General features: G+C 39.1%; 6 protein-coding genes across 7 annotated transcripts; 2 read left to right on the forward strand and 4 right to left on the reverse strand.

Moving 5' to 3' along the window:
* Nucleotides 1-116: 116 nt before the first annotated feature.
* Nucleotides 117-3931, reverse strand: LOC105231969 (protein MMS22-like). 2 transcript variants are annotated; one of them, XM_019992369.3, is made up of 3 exons: nucleotides 3454-3931; nucleotides 2777-3399; nucleotides 117-2634 (listed from the first exon to the last, which is right to left on the reverse strand). In XM_019992369.3, exons 1-3 carry the CDS (start codon nucleotides 3786-3788, stop codon nucleotides 224-226), a joined length of 3369 nt encoding a protein of 1122 aa, XP_019847928.2. In that variant the 5' UTR covers nucleotides 3789-3931; the 3' UTR covers nucleotides 117-223. The 2 variants fall into 2 exon arrangements, with proteins under 2 accessions (XP_019847928.2, XP_011211803.2); XM_011213501.4 differs by having other exon boundaries at nucleotides 117-2697.
* Nucleotides 3932-4016: 85 nt separating this feature from the next.
* On the forward strand, nucleotides 4017-4587 carry LOC105231970 (probable small nuclear ribonucleoprotein G). The gene is made up of 3 exons (XM_011213502.4): nucleotides 4017-4174; nucleotides 4251-4398; nucleotides 4458-4587. The coding sequence occupies exons 1-3, from the start codon at nucleotides 4143-4145 to the stop codon at nucleotides 4506-4508; spliced, it is 231 nt and encodes a 76-aa protein (XP_011211804.1). The 5' UTR covers nucleotides 4017-4142; the 3' UTR covers nucleotides 4509-4587.
* Nucleotides 4588-5059: 472 nt separating this feature from the next.
* Nucleotides 5060-6003, reverse strand: LOC105231972 (40S ribosomal protein S19a). The gene is made up of 3 exons (XM_011213504.4): nucleotides 5924-6003; nucleotides 5593-5663; nucleotides 5060-5516 (listed from the first exon to the last, which is right to left on the reverse strand). Exons 2-3 carry the CDS (start codon nucleotides 5661-5663, stop codon nucleotides 5117-5119), a joined length of 471 nt encoding a protein of 156 aa, XP_011211806.1. The 5' UTR covers nucleotides 5924-6003; the 3' UTR covers nucleotides 5060-5116.
* Nucleotides 6004-6094: 91 nt separating this feature from the next.
* Nucleotides 6095-8919, reverse strand: LOC105231971 (CWF19-like protein 2 homolog). Its single transcript, XM_011213503.4, has 4 exons — nucleotides 8703-8919; nucleotides 7165-8631; nucleotides 6371-7099; nucleotides 6095-6307 (listed from the first exon to the last, which is right to left on the reverse strand). Exons 1-4 carry the CDS (start codon nucleotides 8787-8789, stop codon nucleotides 6182-6184), a joined length of 2409 nt encoding a protein of 802 aa, XP_011211805.2. The 5' UTR covers nucleotides 8790-8919; the 3' UTR covers nucleotides 6095-6181.
* Nucleotides 8920-9124: 205 nt separating this feature from the next.
* Nucleotides 9125-10606, forward strand: LOC105231973 (actin-related protein 10). Its single transcript, XM_011213505.4, has 3 exons — nucleotides 9125-9295; nucleotides 9355-9507; nucleotides 9560-10606. The coding sequence occupies exons 1-3, from the start codon at nucleotides 9225-9227 to the stop codon at nucleotides 10458-10460; spliced, it is 1125 nt and encodes a 374-aa protein (XP_011211807.2). The 5' UTR covers nucleotides 9125-9224; the 3' UTR covers nucleotides 10461-10606.
* A 206-nt stretch (nucleotides 10607-10812) lies between these two features.
* Nucleotides 10813-13071, reverse strand: LOC105231975 (zinc finger protein 436). The gene is made up of 5 exons (XM_011213506.4): nucleotides 12140-13071; nucleotides 11713-12086; nucleotides 11553-11652; nucleotides 11255-11491; nucleotides 10813-11188 (listed from the first exon to the last, which is right to left on the reverse strand). The coding sequence occupies exons 1-5, from the start codon at nucleotides 12901-12903 to the stop codon at nucleotides 10873-10875; spliced, it is 1791 nt and encodes a 596-aa protein (XP_011211808.2). The 5' UTR covers nucleotides 12904-13071; the 3' UTR covers nucleotides 10813-10872.
* Between the last annotated feature and the right edge of the window lie 174 nt (nucleotides 13072-13245).

Genomic DNA, 13245 nt, shown 5'->3' on the forward strand with positions numbered 1-13245 from the left:
AAAATACTGATAATTCTGCTTAAAAAATACGTAACCAATAACTGCTAAAAAATATAGGTTAAAAATAATTACCCATAAGAACATAATAACGAGTTGCGTTAGAATTTTTTTTCGAAGCTACTTAGCTTTCAGCAGCTCTTTTCAGCTAAAATATTCTGCGCGAACCTTTATTTACTTTCGCTTCGGTTTTTGTACTTCGTGAGTCTTCGTATGATGCCCCTCCTCATCTGGCACCTTTTAAAGTCTGTTGTAGCTTTTGCAAGCAGCCTCTCATGCGATTATCCTCGCCGGCTCCGCGCTTCTGCTCCACAACACGCATCTCGGCGAGCAAAAAATCCATGATCTGCAGAATCGTATCCGGTGTGAATTGCGCCAAACGTTGCAACAACTCAAAAAAGAAGAATGTGTAGTAGGCGAGATGCTTTTTGGTAAGTAGCCGCAAGTGCTCGGCAAGTAATTGTTGCAAACCGGCTGCGCGCTTATATGTCGCACTGCTGACAATACGTTTAAACAGATCCAGCAACAGGGAGCGACTGGGCACCACTTCGTCCACCATCATAATGTGTTCCAGCATGAGCAGCGAAGTGGCTTTCATGAAGGTTTCCAAACGCTTCGTTAGTATGTCGTCGCTGATGTTATTGGCGTCTATAGATTCGATCACTTCTTGGAAAATAGTCACCACCAAGCAGGCATTTGGATCTGCTTGACGACGCTGTGTGGCCAAGAACAGGCTGGTGAGCTTCTCGAAGACAAACAAAGACAATTCAGCGTTGTCGCTTTGCAGACAGCTGACAAAGGGGCGTGCGACCATTTTCGCGTTCGGTGAAATTTTGAAATGTGGCGTCCACTTCTGTATGAGGTCGGTGAGCGTTTTACTTATATACGGATCGGCTTTGAAATTGAGCTTGCCAATGCCCTGCACCAGCACAGGCCAAATTTTGTGCACGACTTGCGCCAATTTGCCATCCGGCGCTTTGCCCATCTGCACATTGGTGGGCAGCACGAAGCGCGTCATGACCACGTGGAAGAAACAGTTCACCTTGGACTTGGTGTAGACGATGTGCGCGCAATTGTATATAACTATGGCCAGGAAACTGTAAAACCGAAAGGCTACTTCGGTCTTCTCCTGCTTTAGATCGACTTGCAGCCATTTGTCGAAATTACGCAAATACGCATTCAAATTGTCTGCAATACGAAAACGCCGCTGATGGTGCGCGGCGCACGCGTCGTAATGTTTGCCAACTGCGGCTATGAAGACGCAGAGTGGTTCTTTTGCTTGCAGCAGCTCTTCGGGGCTCAAATTATCGGTCATCATTCGAAATTCGGCTAACTGCGACACATAACGAGTCAATTGTGCCACATCCTCGTTGACAGCGGTCAACTGCACTAAACTTTTCAGCCACACATGTATGACCACATTCGGCTCGATTAACGCGGCGCGCTCGGTTTGCAGCACTTTATTTAGGTATTGCGGCAACGCCTGGCGACATGCAACCGGCGCTTCAATGAAGCAATTGAATAGTTTCTGAAACGTCTGTGTATCCGGCACAGTGCAGGCGTGCGTAGAGAAGTCCGCGGCGAGCTGTGGCAGCCATTGACTGTAGCCGTAGGCGAATTGTTGTTTAACAAACGGTAGTACGAGGGCATTGAGCGCTTTTAAGAGCTCCGAGTTCGACTCGATTAGCGCTTCGTTGCGCTGTAATTTGCCGAATATCAGATGTAGCGCCTCCAAACTGCGATCTTGTTCTACGGGCGTACAGGTCTGCAGATAATTCGGCAGCCACGCGTCTATCAGCAAGTGTTCGCCGCGACGAAAATCATCGGCGTGCATGAAAATTTCCAATAAGCCATCCGCCAACACTTTTGAAACGCTCAAATCGTTATTGATTGCAGTGAGCTGCTGCAGCAGCTTCGTCGCATACTCGCCGATTTCACAGCGTCGCTCAGCGTAGAGTATCAATAGCGCCATATGACCTTTGGCAACCGCAATTTGGCGTCCAGCTGGTATTTTATCCAAAGCAATCGACAGTAATTTCGCACTCAGCTTCGGTGCAAGTTCTTCGAAATCGCCGCAAATTGCTAGCGCCAGAAATAATTCTATAAGATGATGTATGCCCATCTCATTCAGCGCGAGGAACTTTTGTGCACTGAATTTAGTGTAAATACGACCGAGCAATTTTTGCGCTTGATGACGCGTCGCTGAGCTTTCTAATAGACGCATTAGATTTTTGCCTAACAAAATGGTAAACAGTGTGTAACTACTCAAATTAGCATCAGCGGCAAGTTCTTCTTGTTTAAGTAATGCGCGATAACGTTCCACATATGCCTTGCCGCTGGCACAAGCGACCGCCAAATTACTTGGTGCTGAACCGGCAGCATAGAAGGAAGTATTCAGTCGTTTGTGGAAATGTTCCCACAGTAAAACTGGTATGGCGACGCGTGGACGCCACCAATTCAACAATGTAGGCATAAGTAGGCAAATATATACGCGCGTCTGCTCTTCGCTGGGATTACCGTTGAGAAACTGTTGTGTGCACTGCTCAAGCGCATCCACATTCTCCGCTGTATCTGCCAAAGCGCGCTCGTGCCTTGGCCCGACATATTGTCCATTGGAACGATAGCCAAAAAGTCGCACTAGCGCATGTAGCAGCCAATTTGTGAATTCAGCCAAAGATAAGGTTGTTAAAGAAAACTTATCTAGCGTTAAAAATTAGTTTAAAAACATTAGTACTAATAGTTTAATACTCAAAATTCTCAAATAAAAGTTGTTACTCACCCAATTTGGTTTTAAATTTCGTTATCGTCTCGTTAAATAGTTGCCAGAAGGTAAGTTGTTCAGTGGCCACAGCAAAGGTAGTCAATGACCACTTCTGTAAGGCGAGTTGCACATACAACCAACATTCCTTTATACATGTACAGGGAAAAGGCGAAGCATATAACAGCTCAGCCGGTCGTTTTTTTCCATACAAATACAATGAGCAGGTTATTAAATCCTCGAAGAGTAGTGTCAATTGGTTTATGAAGGCGCTGCTAGGCTTTGCATTGTCATCCAATAGTACTTTAGGAGCACACAATTCGAATTTGTAAAGTATACACAAATCCAATAGTTTCCACTCAAGCACACCGTGCAACAAGTGGTAGGCGGCAGCATTGCAATCATTGCCTTTACAACTACTGGCGAAATATATTAACTTCCAGGTATCTGCTTCAGTTGTGCGATTAACTAAATGACGAATGCTTTCTAAACTAGGACGCAGAAACGTCCACTGTTCGTCGGTTATGTGGAGGAGCATCCAATAAAACATATGTGTTACTTCTTTCCTACGTTGACGGTGGTTATATGTGTCATTTGTGTTAAGCGGTTGCCGTACACTAGCCCATAGATGTTGAATGTGCATACTGGAAAGAAAAACTCAAATGACATTGAGCCCATATACGTCAATTTTTACATACCATGATGTGCCGATAAGATATTGCACATTATTGTGTCCAAGCAACTGTTTTAAGCCAAATTCAAATTCTGTAAGCGTTAATCCTGCGCTTGCATCACGCCAAGCATACTCAGGGCGTGTCAGCATAAAGCCACTTCTCACAAATCCTTCACTAGCGAACTTAGCATGGGTAGTATCCTCACCACTACATTGTAATTCAGGTAAGACAGTTTCTTCAACTACACCATCAAATGGCTGTGTTTGCTGTGGTGCCGTTAGTTGACCTTGTGTTGCTTCTATACAAGCGGTACTTAATAAATCATCATCTTCATCGAAATTAAATAGTTCAAAATCCATTAGTTTTATTAAAACAGATAATTGCAAAAATAATTATAATTAAAACACCAAAGCACAAAACTAAAACGTAAATAAATAACAGGTCGGCAAAATTTGGCGCTCGAACGAAGTGTGCGTTCAGGAAAAACTCACAACTCACTATGACAAGCAATGGAGTATGTTCAAAAACTTATATTTCACAATTTGCAAATATACACATAAATGGATTCCACATTTTCTTGCTTTATGTTGAAAATGAATACGGCAACACTGATTTATGATTTGTGAATCTTTTTGTCGCCATTACTACGTTCTACAACGATTTGCGGATAAAATAAAGTTTTATTTATTTTAAAGTCTTTAATAACTTGCAAAATGTCAAAAGCACATCCCCCAGAGTTAAAAAAGTGAGTGTTTAAAACAAATAAAATTTGTTTTTATTTAAACAGTTGTTTTCTTGTTTTTTTTTTTCATTTACTGAAGATATATGGACAAACGAATGTTGCTAAAATTAAATGGAGGCCGGTCCGTTGCTGGAATTTTGCGTGGTTTCGATCCCTTCATGAATGTAGTGCTCGACGAAACGGTAGAAGAGTGCAAGGATAGTACGCGCAATAACATTGGCATGGTGGTAAGTTATTGAAAACAACGCATGTCGCATAATTTTCTAAAACCTATTCTCTCATTTAGGTAATTAGAGGCAACAGCATTGTCATGGTAGAAGCGCTGGATCGAGTATAGTACGATGATAAAAGCTTAGCCATTCCACATCTTAATTTATATTTATAACAAATAAAAGTGAAATTAAATATCTGGAAAATTTTTGACTTTTATTTGATAATACTAACAGAGAATCTACCGTACTCCATGGCTAATTTCAAGTCTGTTCCCATGACAGTCCGAACGGACACGGATCTTTATCCGGTCAAGGATTGTCAACTCGGCAAAATTCTGCCGCTACAACTAATTTCAGTTAAATAGCTTGTAAAGAAGTCCACATACATACATAGTTACAAAACTACGTACTTATCAACAAATTGAATAAATCAAATGCACTTTGGTATTCCTTTAAAGACCTCAACTATCCCACTATACAAAAGTAAGTAAGGAAATTTGGTCCCCATAATTCGTCTATTTGTAGAAATATTCTTAAGATGTTTAATCACTTTTGGACTTCATAAATTAATTTGAGAAATTTCGCACTGATGGGAATTATAAAAAGTTATTGTTTGTATTTTTTTTTGTTTTTATTCACGTAAACAAAGGTTTTCTCTAAATTAAAGCGGTATGACAACTTTGCGCAAACCACATAGTTTTTACCCTCTATTTTGCGTATTTTTATTATTAAATTACTTGGAAATGACAATAGGTCCCGACAGCTTCGCCGCATCACGTTGTTTGCTCACGATTTGGTTTGCAATACGATCCAAGTCACGCTGACCAATGGGTGTCAATCTACGACCACCATCGGGGTGCTTTTCAATAAGGCGGGCATGCTCCAAGGATTGCAAAGCCTTGCGTGCAGCACCGTCAGCGGCCCGACAGAAGTGTGATGGGTGCACACCATTACGTTTACGGCCACCGTAGATCTTTGTAATGGAACCAACACCAGCTGGACTGCGATGGTACAAATGACGCAAGATTGATGCACAGCGAATGTAGAACCAATCAGGGTCCGATGGAGCCAATTCCTTGAATTTAGCGGTCTTAATGATGTCCATTTGATCGGGCACCTTCAATTTGCCAGTCCTATCGGTAGGAACAAAACATAAAAAATGAGGTTAGTATATTTCTTGTCACAAAAGAAATACAATTGAACACTTACTTCTTCAAGAAGACGGCTACAGCCTTAACAACGGCATGTTGATCAATATCCTTTACTGTAACGCCGGGCATCTGTTGAAAAGAATAACAAGTTTACAATTAATTTACTTGTAATCACGTTGCACATATGATTTCTAACATGACGCCAAACGACGACACACATCTCTTTAAAACTTCACATTTTATATATACATTGCCACCACAATTACACTAAATTAATGTACACATATAAGTGAAAGGCATAGATAAATTTTTCTTTGAGAAATTGCACTCAAATTCGGAAAAATTTGTAAAAATTGAATAATTTTGTGAAAAGTTGACAGTAACATTACCTTGCGTGACAAAGTGAACCGGAAGAAAGGACATATTGAGTTAAGTTAGCTGCTTTTATTTTGTGACAGCGAATTTTTGACATTTGCCAATGAGGGTGTTACCATTTAACGCTTACAAGTTATTGTGAATAGTCACCATATTCAATTAAATTTAAAAATTAACAAAAAAAATTTTATCTGTCGTAAATATTTATTTTTACCAGAATTACGTACTTATTTAAGCATGAGTACATTTTTATAAACATGAATAATTATGATTTACTTGGTGCAATCATATTTTTTCCACCAGTCAGCAAACATTTTAACTTTGGCGATACTATTTTGTTCCTTTTGTGGTTTGCGCCATTTCTTCGCATCCAACTCTAGCATCCCACCAATAATTTCCTGAAAACAAAAAAAAAAAACTGAATTTACCAAAAAATTTAAAAAACATAATTATTATCTTACCAATGCAAAATTTTGAGGAAATCTATCTTCATCCTCAATGACATGCGCAAACCCTGAGCCCATACCAAAATTTACCCAAAAATAAGGCAATCCTTTGGGTATACAATTTCGCAAACCTTTACCGTCACGACCCAACGATACCAATTGTTTATTAACACTCCATTCCAGCTCCGATTCTTCGACAGCTTTTTTGAAGTAAAATGGTGCCATTTCTGCCTGTACATCCGGTATCGGTACACAGTGTATACTCAAATGCGGTCGTCTTGATAGACGAGTAGCGATTTCAAAAAATACGACATCCTTTTTTTGCGCTTCAAACATTCGCGTAAGCGCTTTGCGAAAATCGTTCACTTCGGACCATGTATCTTCATCCAACTGAGTGCAGCAACTAATATGCTGTGTTGTGCTAATAATACTATGCCCCGATTGCATGCCTATATGCCATGGCAAAGCAAGATACACCTGCGCACCCAAAGATACCATTAGGCTTTTATCCATTTTCGGTGAATCGAAGCAATATCTACAGTTATCAAGTTGTGCGCTAAGACGTTCATGCTCTGTAATTGCACGCTGCATTTCCCTTCGATCTGTGGACGATTGTGATACATCCTTTCGCACTTCATCTGCAAATATGTCGTCCAAATCATCATTGGGATTCTTGTGTTTCCCTGCAATTTTAGCAAACTCCAGATTAGCATCACTGGCACTCGTATATTTCTCACGTTCAAACTGTTCCAAATATATTTTAAATCGTTAATAAAACTTATTTTATGAATTAAATTAGATTTCCTTACCATTTGTTTAATGTCATATTTGTCATCATCCGGAAAATATCGCATGCGTTCGCCATCTTTATGTGTCTCAAGGCGCTTTTGCTTTTTGCGAGCATTACGCCCACCATATAATTCACGTTCATCCACAGCTCGTGATGCTTGCGACAATGGTCGTGTGTTACCACGTTCGTCAGTGCGTGTCAGCAACACATGTTCATCTTTATTGCGAATTCGCAATTTACTATTATCCACGGCGGATTGCGTAAGTTTTTGCTCTTTGAAGGCAGCACGCTCTTTCTTCGCTTTCTCTAATTGTAACTTCAACTCTGCGGCTAATTCGTCATTGCCCATAATTTCCGCTTTCAATAATTTCGCGCCCAGTTCATTCATTTGTTGGTCAGTTAAAAATTTTGTTCTCAAGTTCGGCTTCTCTACTTCTTCCTCTTCACCTCCACTACTTTCAGAGCTGTAAATAGACATGTTTGCCGAACCTTTCTTTTCAGATAGTAAATCATCTGTTCTTTTCTGCCAGTTCCGTGGCAAATCCCGACCGGTGGCTCTATTGGATGTTGATGCGAAAGTCTTTGCAAGCCGTTCATCGTCACTATCGTCATCATTGTCCACGTTTGGCTTTTTAAATTCCGGTAAGCCAGTGCCTGTGGTTTTCCAATATGGATTTAGTTCTCGAGTGCTCTTAGCCGGATCATATGCTTCATAATTTTGCTTCTCAGTAGGTGAAATATCTTTCTTCTCCTTACTGAAAGTTTTCAGAAGTAACGGATCTGTCATCCAGCTATCACGCGCCACTGGGACTGTAGAAGAGGTAGTTTGAGACGGTTTTTCAACCCATTTTTCCAGTTCATCGCTATCACTATCATCATGATTTCTTTTTTTATTAGATGCTTTTCTGTTTTTCTCTTCGGAAAAACATTTTTCAGGTTCACTGCATTTTCTTTTAAGTTCTCTTTTTAACCTTTTGGGTTCGTTTTCTTCAGACGAACTGCTACTATCAGTAGTTGTAGAGTCCGAATCCGAAGATGATGTTGATGAGCTTTCCCTGCTTTTTTTCTTTTTTGAACTGGACTTTGCCGATTTTTTCTTTTCGCCGTCCGAAGAACTGTCATCACTTGGCATATCCCACGAATCTGAACCTGAGGACGAATATTCCTTTTTCTTCTTCTTGCTTTTCTTCTTTTTTGAAGAACTGCTTGGTTCGCCATCTGACGAACTATCATCACTGTCTACCTCTGAGGTGTCTGGATCCGACTCAGAAGATGAGTACCTTTTACTCTTTTTACCGTGCTTTCCTTTTTTCTTAGACTTTTTTGCTTTAGCCTTTTCCTTTTTCTTTTTTGATCTTTTTGATTCACTAACTTTTCTACCAAGCTTGTCAATTTTTGCGGCTACTGTAGGCAACATCCAATTGCTTTCGCCACGCAATTCCTGGGCGGCTTCACGTTTAAGCCTTTGTTCCCGTCGCAACTTGGCCTTTCGAAAGAAAACATATACATAAATATCTCTGCACATATTTAGAGCATACGACGTATGTAAACATTTACCTGATCAAGCATTTGATCTCGCGCCTCCCGGAGCTGTTGGCGTATTCGCTCCTTTTCTCTTGCGCTTTCAAACTTGACAAAGTCCATATTTATATTATATTAAGTATTTGATCAACTTATTTTTGTTTTCTCACAGAAACTACAAAAATTATAGATTTCCTGATTAATATAGAGCGCGACTTCCAATTACCAATTATGAGATGTCAAAATCTTGCGAAAATCAGCTGTTCAACATCTATTCACAATTGTTATAATATTATCATAAATATTAAAATTGGAAATTTATAAGACAAAGTAAAATTCACTAAGAGAAAAATATTAATTAATTAAATGTATATAAATAAAGCACATCTGTAGAAGCAATTTAGTTAAAAAGGCATTACATGTCTATATAATTATTTCCTTGAGACGGTAAAATCGCTTTACTGTTTCATTGTGAATAGCTATATTATTACAAATAAAGTTATCTTTGATGACCAACTCCTTGCATTGTAATTTGGATACTGTCCATCAGGATTGAAAATGCCGCTGTACGAAACTGTAATGCAGGAGAAGCCACCAGTTGTCTTGGACATTGGAACTGCCTACACAAAGTATGTAATTACTTGCTTCATTGTAGAAAGTAAGTGACGTCATTTTACTTTTCTCGCAGACTTGGCTTTGCAGCAGAAGCTTATCCACGTAAAATTATACCTTCAGAGGTAATATTGTCTAGCGATGGAAAAACTAAAGCTTTGTTGGATTATGATAGTAACACTGAGTTATATGACCAATTCGTAGACTTTTTGCAAATGATATTCTTCAAGTAAGTAAGTTACATATTTATTCCACCAATTTTAATATCATCACAACTTTAGGCACTTGCTGGTTATACCAAAGGAACGTAAAATCGTCATCGTAGAAAATGTGCTCGGTCAAACAATAATACGCGAGACACTTGCGCGTGTACTTTTTCGACACTTTGAAGTATCCTCTATCATGTTTGTGCCTTTACATATGGCTGCACTAGCTACTCTAGCTGTCCCCACCGGTATAGTTATTGACATGGGCTATACCGAAACAACTGTGATGCCAGTTTACTCACGCGTTCAAATACTGCAAGCATTTCAAGATCAAGCATATGGTGGTCGCGCCATACATGCGGAAATAAAGCGGCAGCTTTTGGAAGCTGGTGTTAATGGGAAACATCTCACTGAATCCATATTGGAAGATATTAAAGTGCGTACTTGTTTTGTCACAAATTTTGAGCGTGCAAAGGCATACCGCAAAGGTCAACCACCGGCTGCACCACCTGATCTGGAATATCTCATTAATGGCGAAGAGATTATTGTAATACCGGGCACATTACGCGAAACCGTTTTTGAAATAATGTTTGAAGAAAACAACGACCGTGATAGTCTACCGCATTTGGTTTTACGTGCCATACTCAGTTGTCCAGTGGACGTCCGGCGGGCGCTAATCGAAAGTATATTTGTAGTTGGTGGTAGCGCTATTATTATGGGTCTGCTGTCACGTCTGCGAGCTGAAATGCAGTATTTAGCGGAAAAGGATGAAGAGTACAAGCAGAAATTGTGCGGTGATATAAAATTCAAGTTCCATAAAACCATTGGACGCGAGAATTTCACAGCCTGGTTGGGTGGCTCACTTTGCGGCGGCACTGATCTCATACAAACACATTCGCTTACTAAAGAGGCTTATGTAAAGACTGATCGTGTGCCTGATTGGATCAACTTGTCAGATAAGCGGGCAACGGCATAACATTGCGAAAAAGGTGAAATAAATCTGATACGGTTAAATTATTAATGGATTGGCATTAGTAACCTAGTATTAGTAAAATCATATAATTAAATTTAAGTATTTGCTCTTACTTTAATTTTTTAATAAAATCAAATTTATAAATTTAAGTATTTGCTTTTACTTTAATTTTAATTGTTTTTAATTGGCTAACTTGAGCCTTATCTCCTTTAATTTATTATTATTTGCATAGACTAGTTTGTACCAATCCCACATTAAATGTATACAAATCACTAATTTAATAAAAAATACTTTCACGCTAACCCAGTAAATAGAAATCAATTTCAGTACCTTCATGTGCCTTTTATAAGTACTTTTTCCTTTCCCAAATTAATTGTGAGTAATGAACTCATAAACCATGCCCTTATCTTGATTATTACGGCGAAGGCGCTTGTTGAGGTTGCGAACGACTTTTCATCTTGTTTTCCTCTTCGGTAAGCGCTTGCATATTTCGCGTTCGCGTCGCCTCATCGTCATTCTTGTGGTTAGCAAAGTGTAGGCGCAACTCCGTTGCCAAACGAAAAGCACTGGGACATAATTCACATTTATAAACATTTTCACCGAGGTGTGTGCGTAAATGCTTGATTAGATCGTTGCTTTGGGCAAAGGCTCGTTCACAGTATTTACATTTGTAGGGCTTTTCACCCGTGTGCGTGCGCATATGACGACGCTGGTGATCCATGCATACAAAACTGTAGTGGTAGAAGAATTTATGTTAAAAATAAGTTTATGTACAAGAGTTTCGCACGCCAACTCACCGCATCTCACAATATTCGCATTTGTGTGGCTTTTCACCATTATGATACATTTTGTGCTTCTTTAATTGATATCCTTTACCAAATGCATTGCCGCAAATATCACATACATGTGGTTTGATTTGTAGATGCACTGCTTTGTGTGAAGCTAAATCGCTGAGACAGGGGAACTTCTTCGGGCAGTCAGGGCACTCATATCGCTTAACACCAGTGTGTCGTAATAAATGTTGTTTCAAATTGCTGTTCACAAAAGGAATATTTAAATGATTTATGTTTAATGTGTATATGTATATAGATGCACCTGGAACTACTAAATGCTTTTCCACATTCAGAACACAAGTATGGCTGCTCTCCGGTATGTGTGCGTATGTGATCCTTCAGTGTGCTCGATTGCTGAAAACCTGTAGACAATCATAAATTGCATTGAACGCTATAAAAATACACAGAATGGTAAATTATACTCTTTTTGCAATATTCGCAAGAGTAGGACTTAGGTGTGACTTCCGAATTTTCTACACCATGCTGCAGTCGTTTGTGTCTTGCCAATGTGCGTTGTGAGCCATATTTCAAATCACACAAATCACAATCATAGTTCGGTGCGGGTAAGGCATTTAATTCTTCTGTGTTTTCAATATGTATTTCTTTATGTTTTTGTAATGTTTCCGCTTTTTTGAAGCGTGCTCCACATATGTCGCATTTTAAACTTAAATTCGGAGATTCCTTTTCTGATGTTAAATTATTTTGTCCATCTGTTTTTTTATGACGTCTGAAATGTCTTAGCAAGTAGCGACGTGTAGCGAAGGACTTCATACATTGTGTGCAGGTATGCGAAGACCTATATAGAAGTATTAAAATTATTCAGATACGGATCTGTTTACTTATACATACGAATCTTTGGAAATATTGGCTTTGACTGTCATCTTGCATAAAGCATTTGCTGTCAGCTTATCCTCTTCACTATCAACATCCTCATGACTTGAGACTTCATCGCTGGTGGTTGTGGTTTCTGCTGCTGCTATGGGCGTTTCAATTTCGACTTTACTTTGTGTTGAAACAAGTTGCTCGTTTAGTTCTGAGTCTTCACAAACAGTATAACCAGAAGTACATACATCATCATCATCACTTATCTCTCTTTTGATATAGACACTAATATTATTCGACTCGTCTTTATTTATTTTAATTATTTCAGCAATGCTCTGGAGTGGATCATCCACATTTAACGACGCTATTCCATCATTAGTAGTTTCAATAGTGTCTAGCACCGGTTCCGGTAGTGTAAACACTTTTGTTTCCGAAACAATCTCTGTTATAGGTTTCAAATCAATATATCGCTTAGCTAGCCACTCTTGGAATTGGTTTTCGGATTGTATGCACATCTGTTGAAAGCGATACACACTCAGCAGTTGCTGTAGGCATATACGGCATATGTGCTGTGGCAGCTCCTCGCTTAAGTTTAGTTGTAGTTGTGGCATAGTTCTCTCTAGCAGATCTGCAATGCGCATTGTACCACATTCAGCTACGGTGGTAAAGATAGATTGCAATTGTTGTTCTGCAGCTTCATTGGTGGAAGCGGAAAAAGAGTTCGCTTCAGGCACTTCGTACATGCAAGTACGACAAAGACATTCGAAATGTAACTCACTTTTTGTGTCCATTGCTGCACATTACAATAATTTGTGTAATTTGCTAACACAGCGCTTGGTAAACATCAATTTGAATTTAACCAAATTATTTATTACATATAATTCGAGTGAATTGTTAAAAGTAATAAACATAGAAGACGATAACTTAAACCATTCAAAACACAACTAATTTCAGGCAACCCACAGGGTTGTATTTAATAGTGCAGAAAGAAAATGTTTACAAAAATTTACAAAAAAGTGATTGAAAAAACTTAAAAAACGTAAAAAGATATAAAAATCGTAAAAAAAAACTTAAAAAAGGCGTTAAAACAAATATTGTGCAAAAAGTTATAATAGAACGTTGTAAAAAATATA

This window comes from Bactrocera dorsalis, chromosome 4 (assembly GCF_023373825.1).
Source record: "Bactrocera dorsalis isolate Fly_Bdor chromosome 4, ASM2337382v1, whole genome shotgun sequence".
NCBI classification, from domain to species: Eukaryota; Metazoa; Arthropoda; class Insecta; order Diptera; family Tephritidae; genus Bactrocera; species Bactrocera dorsalis.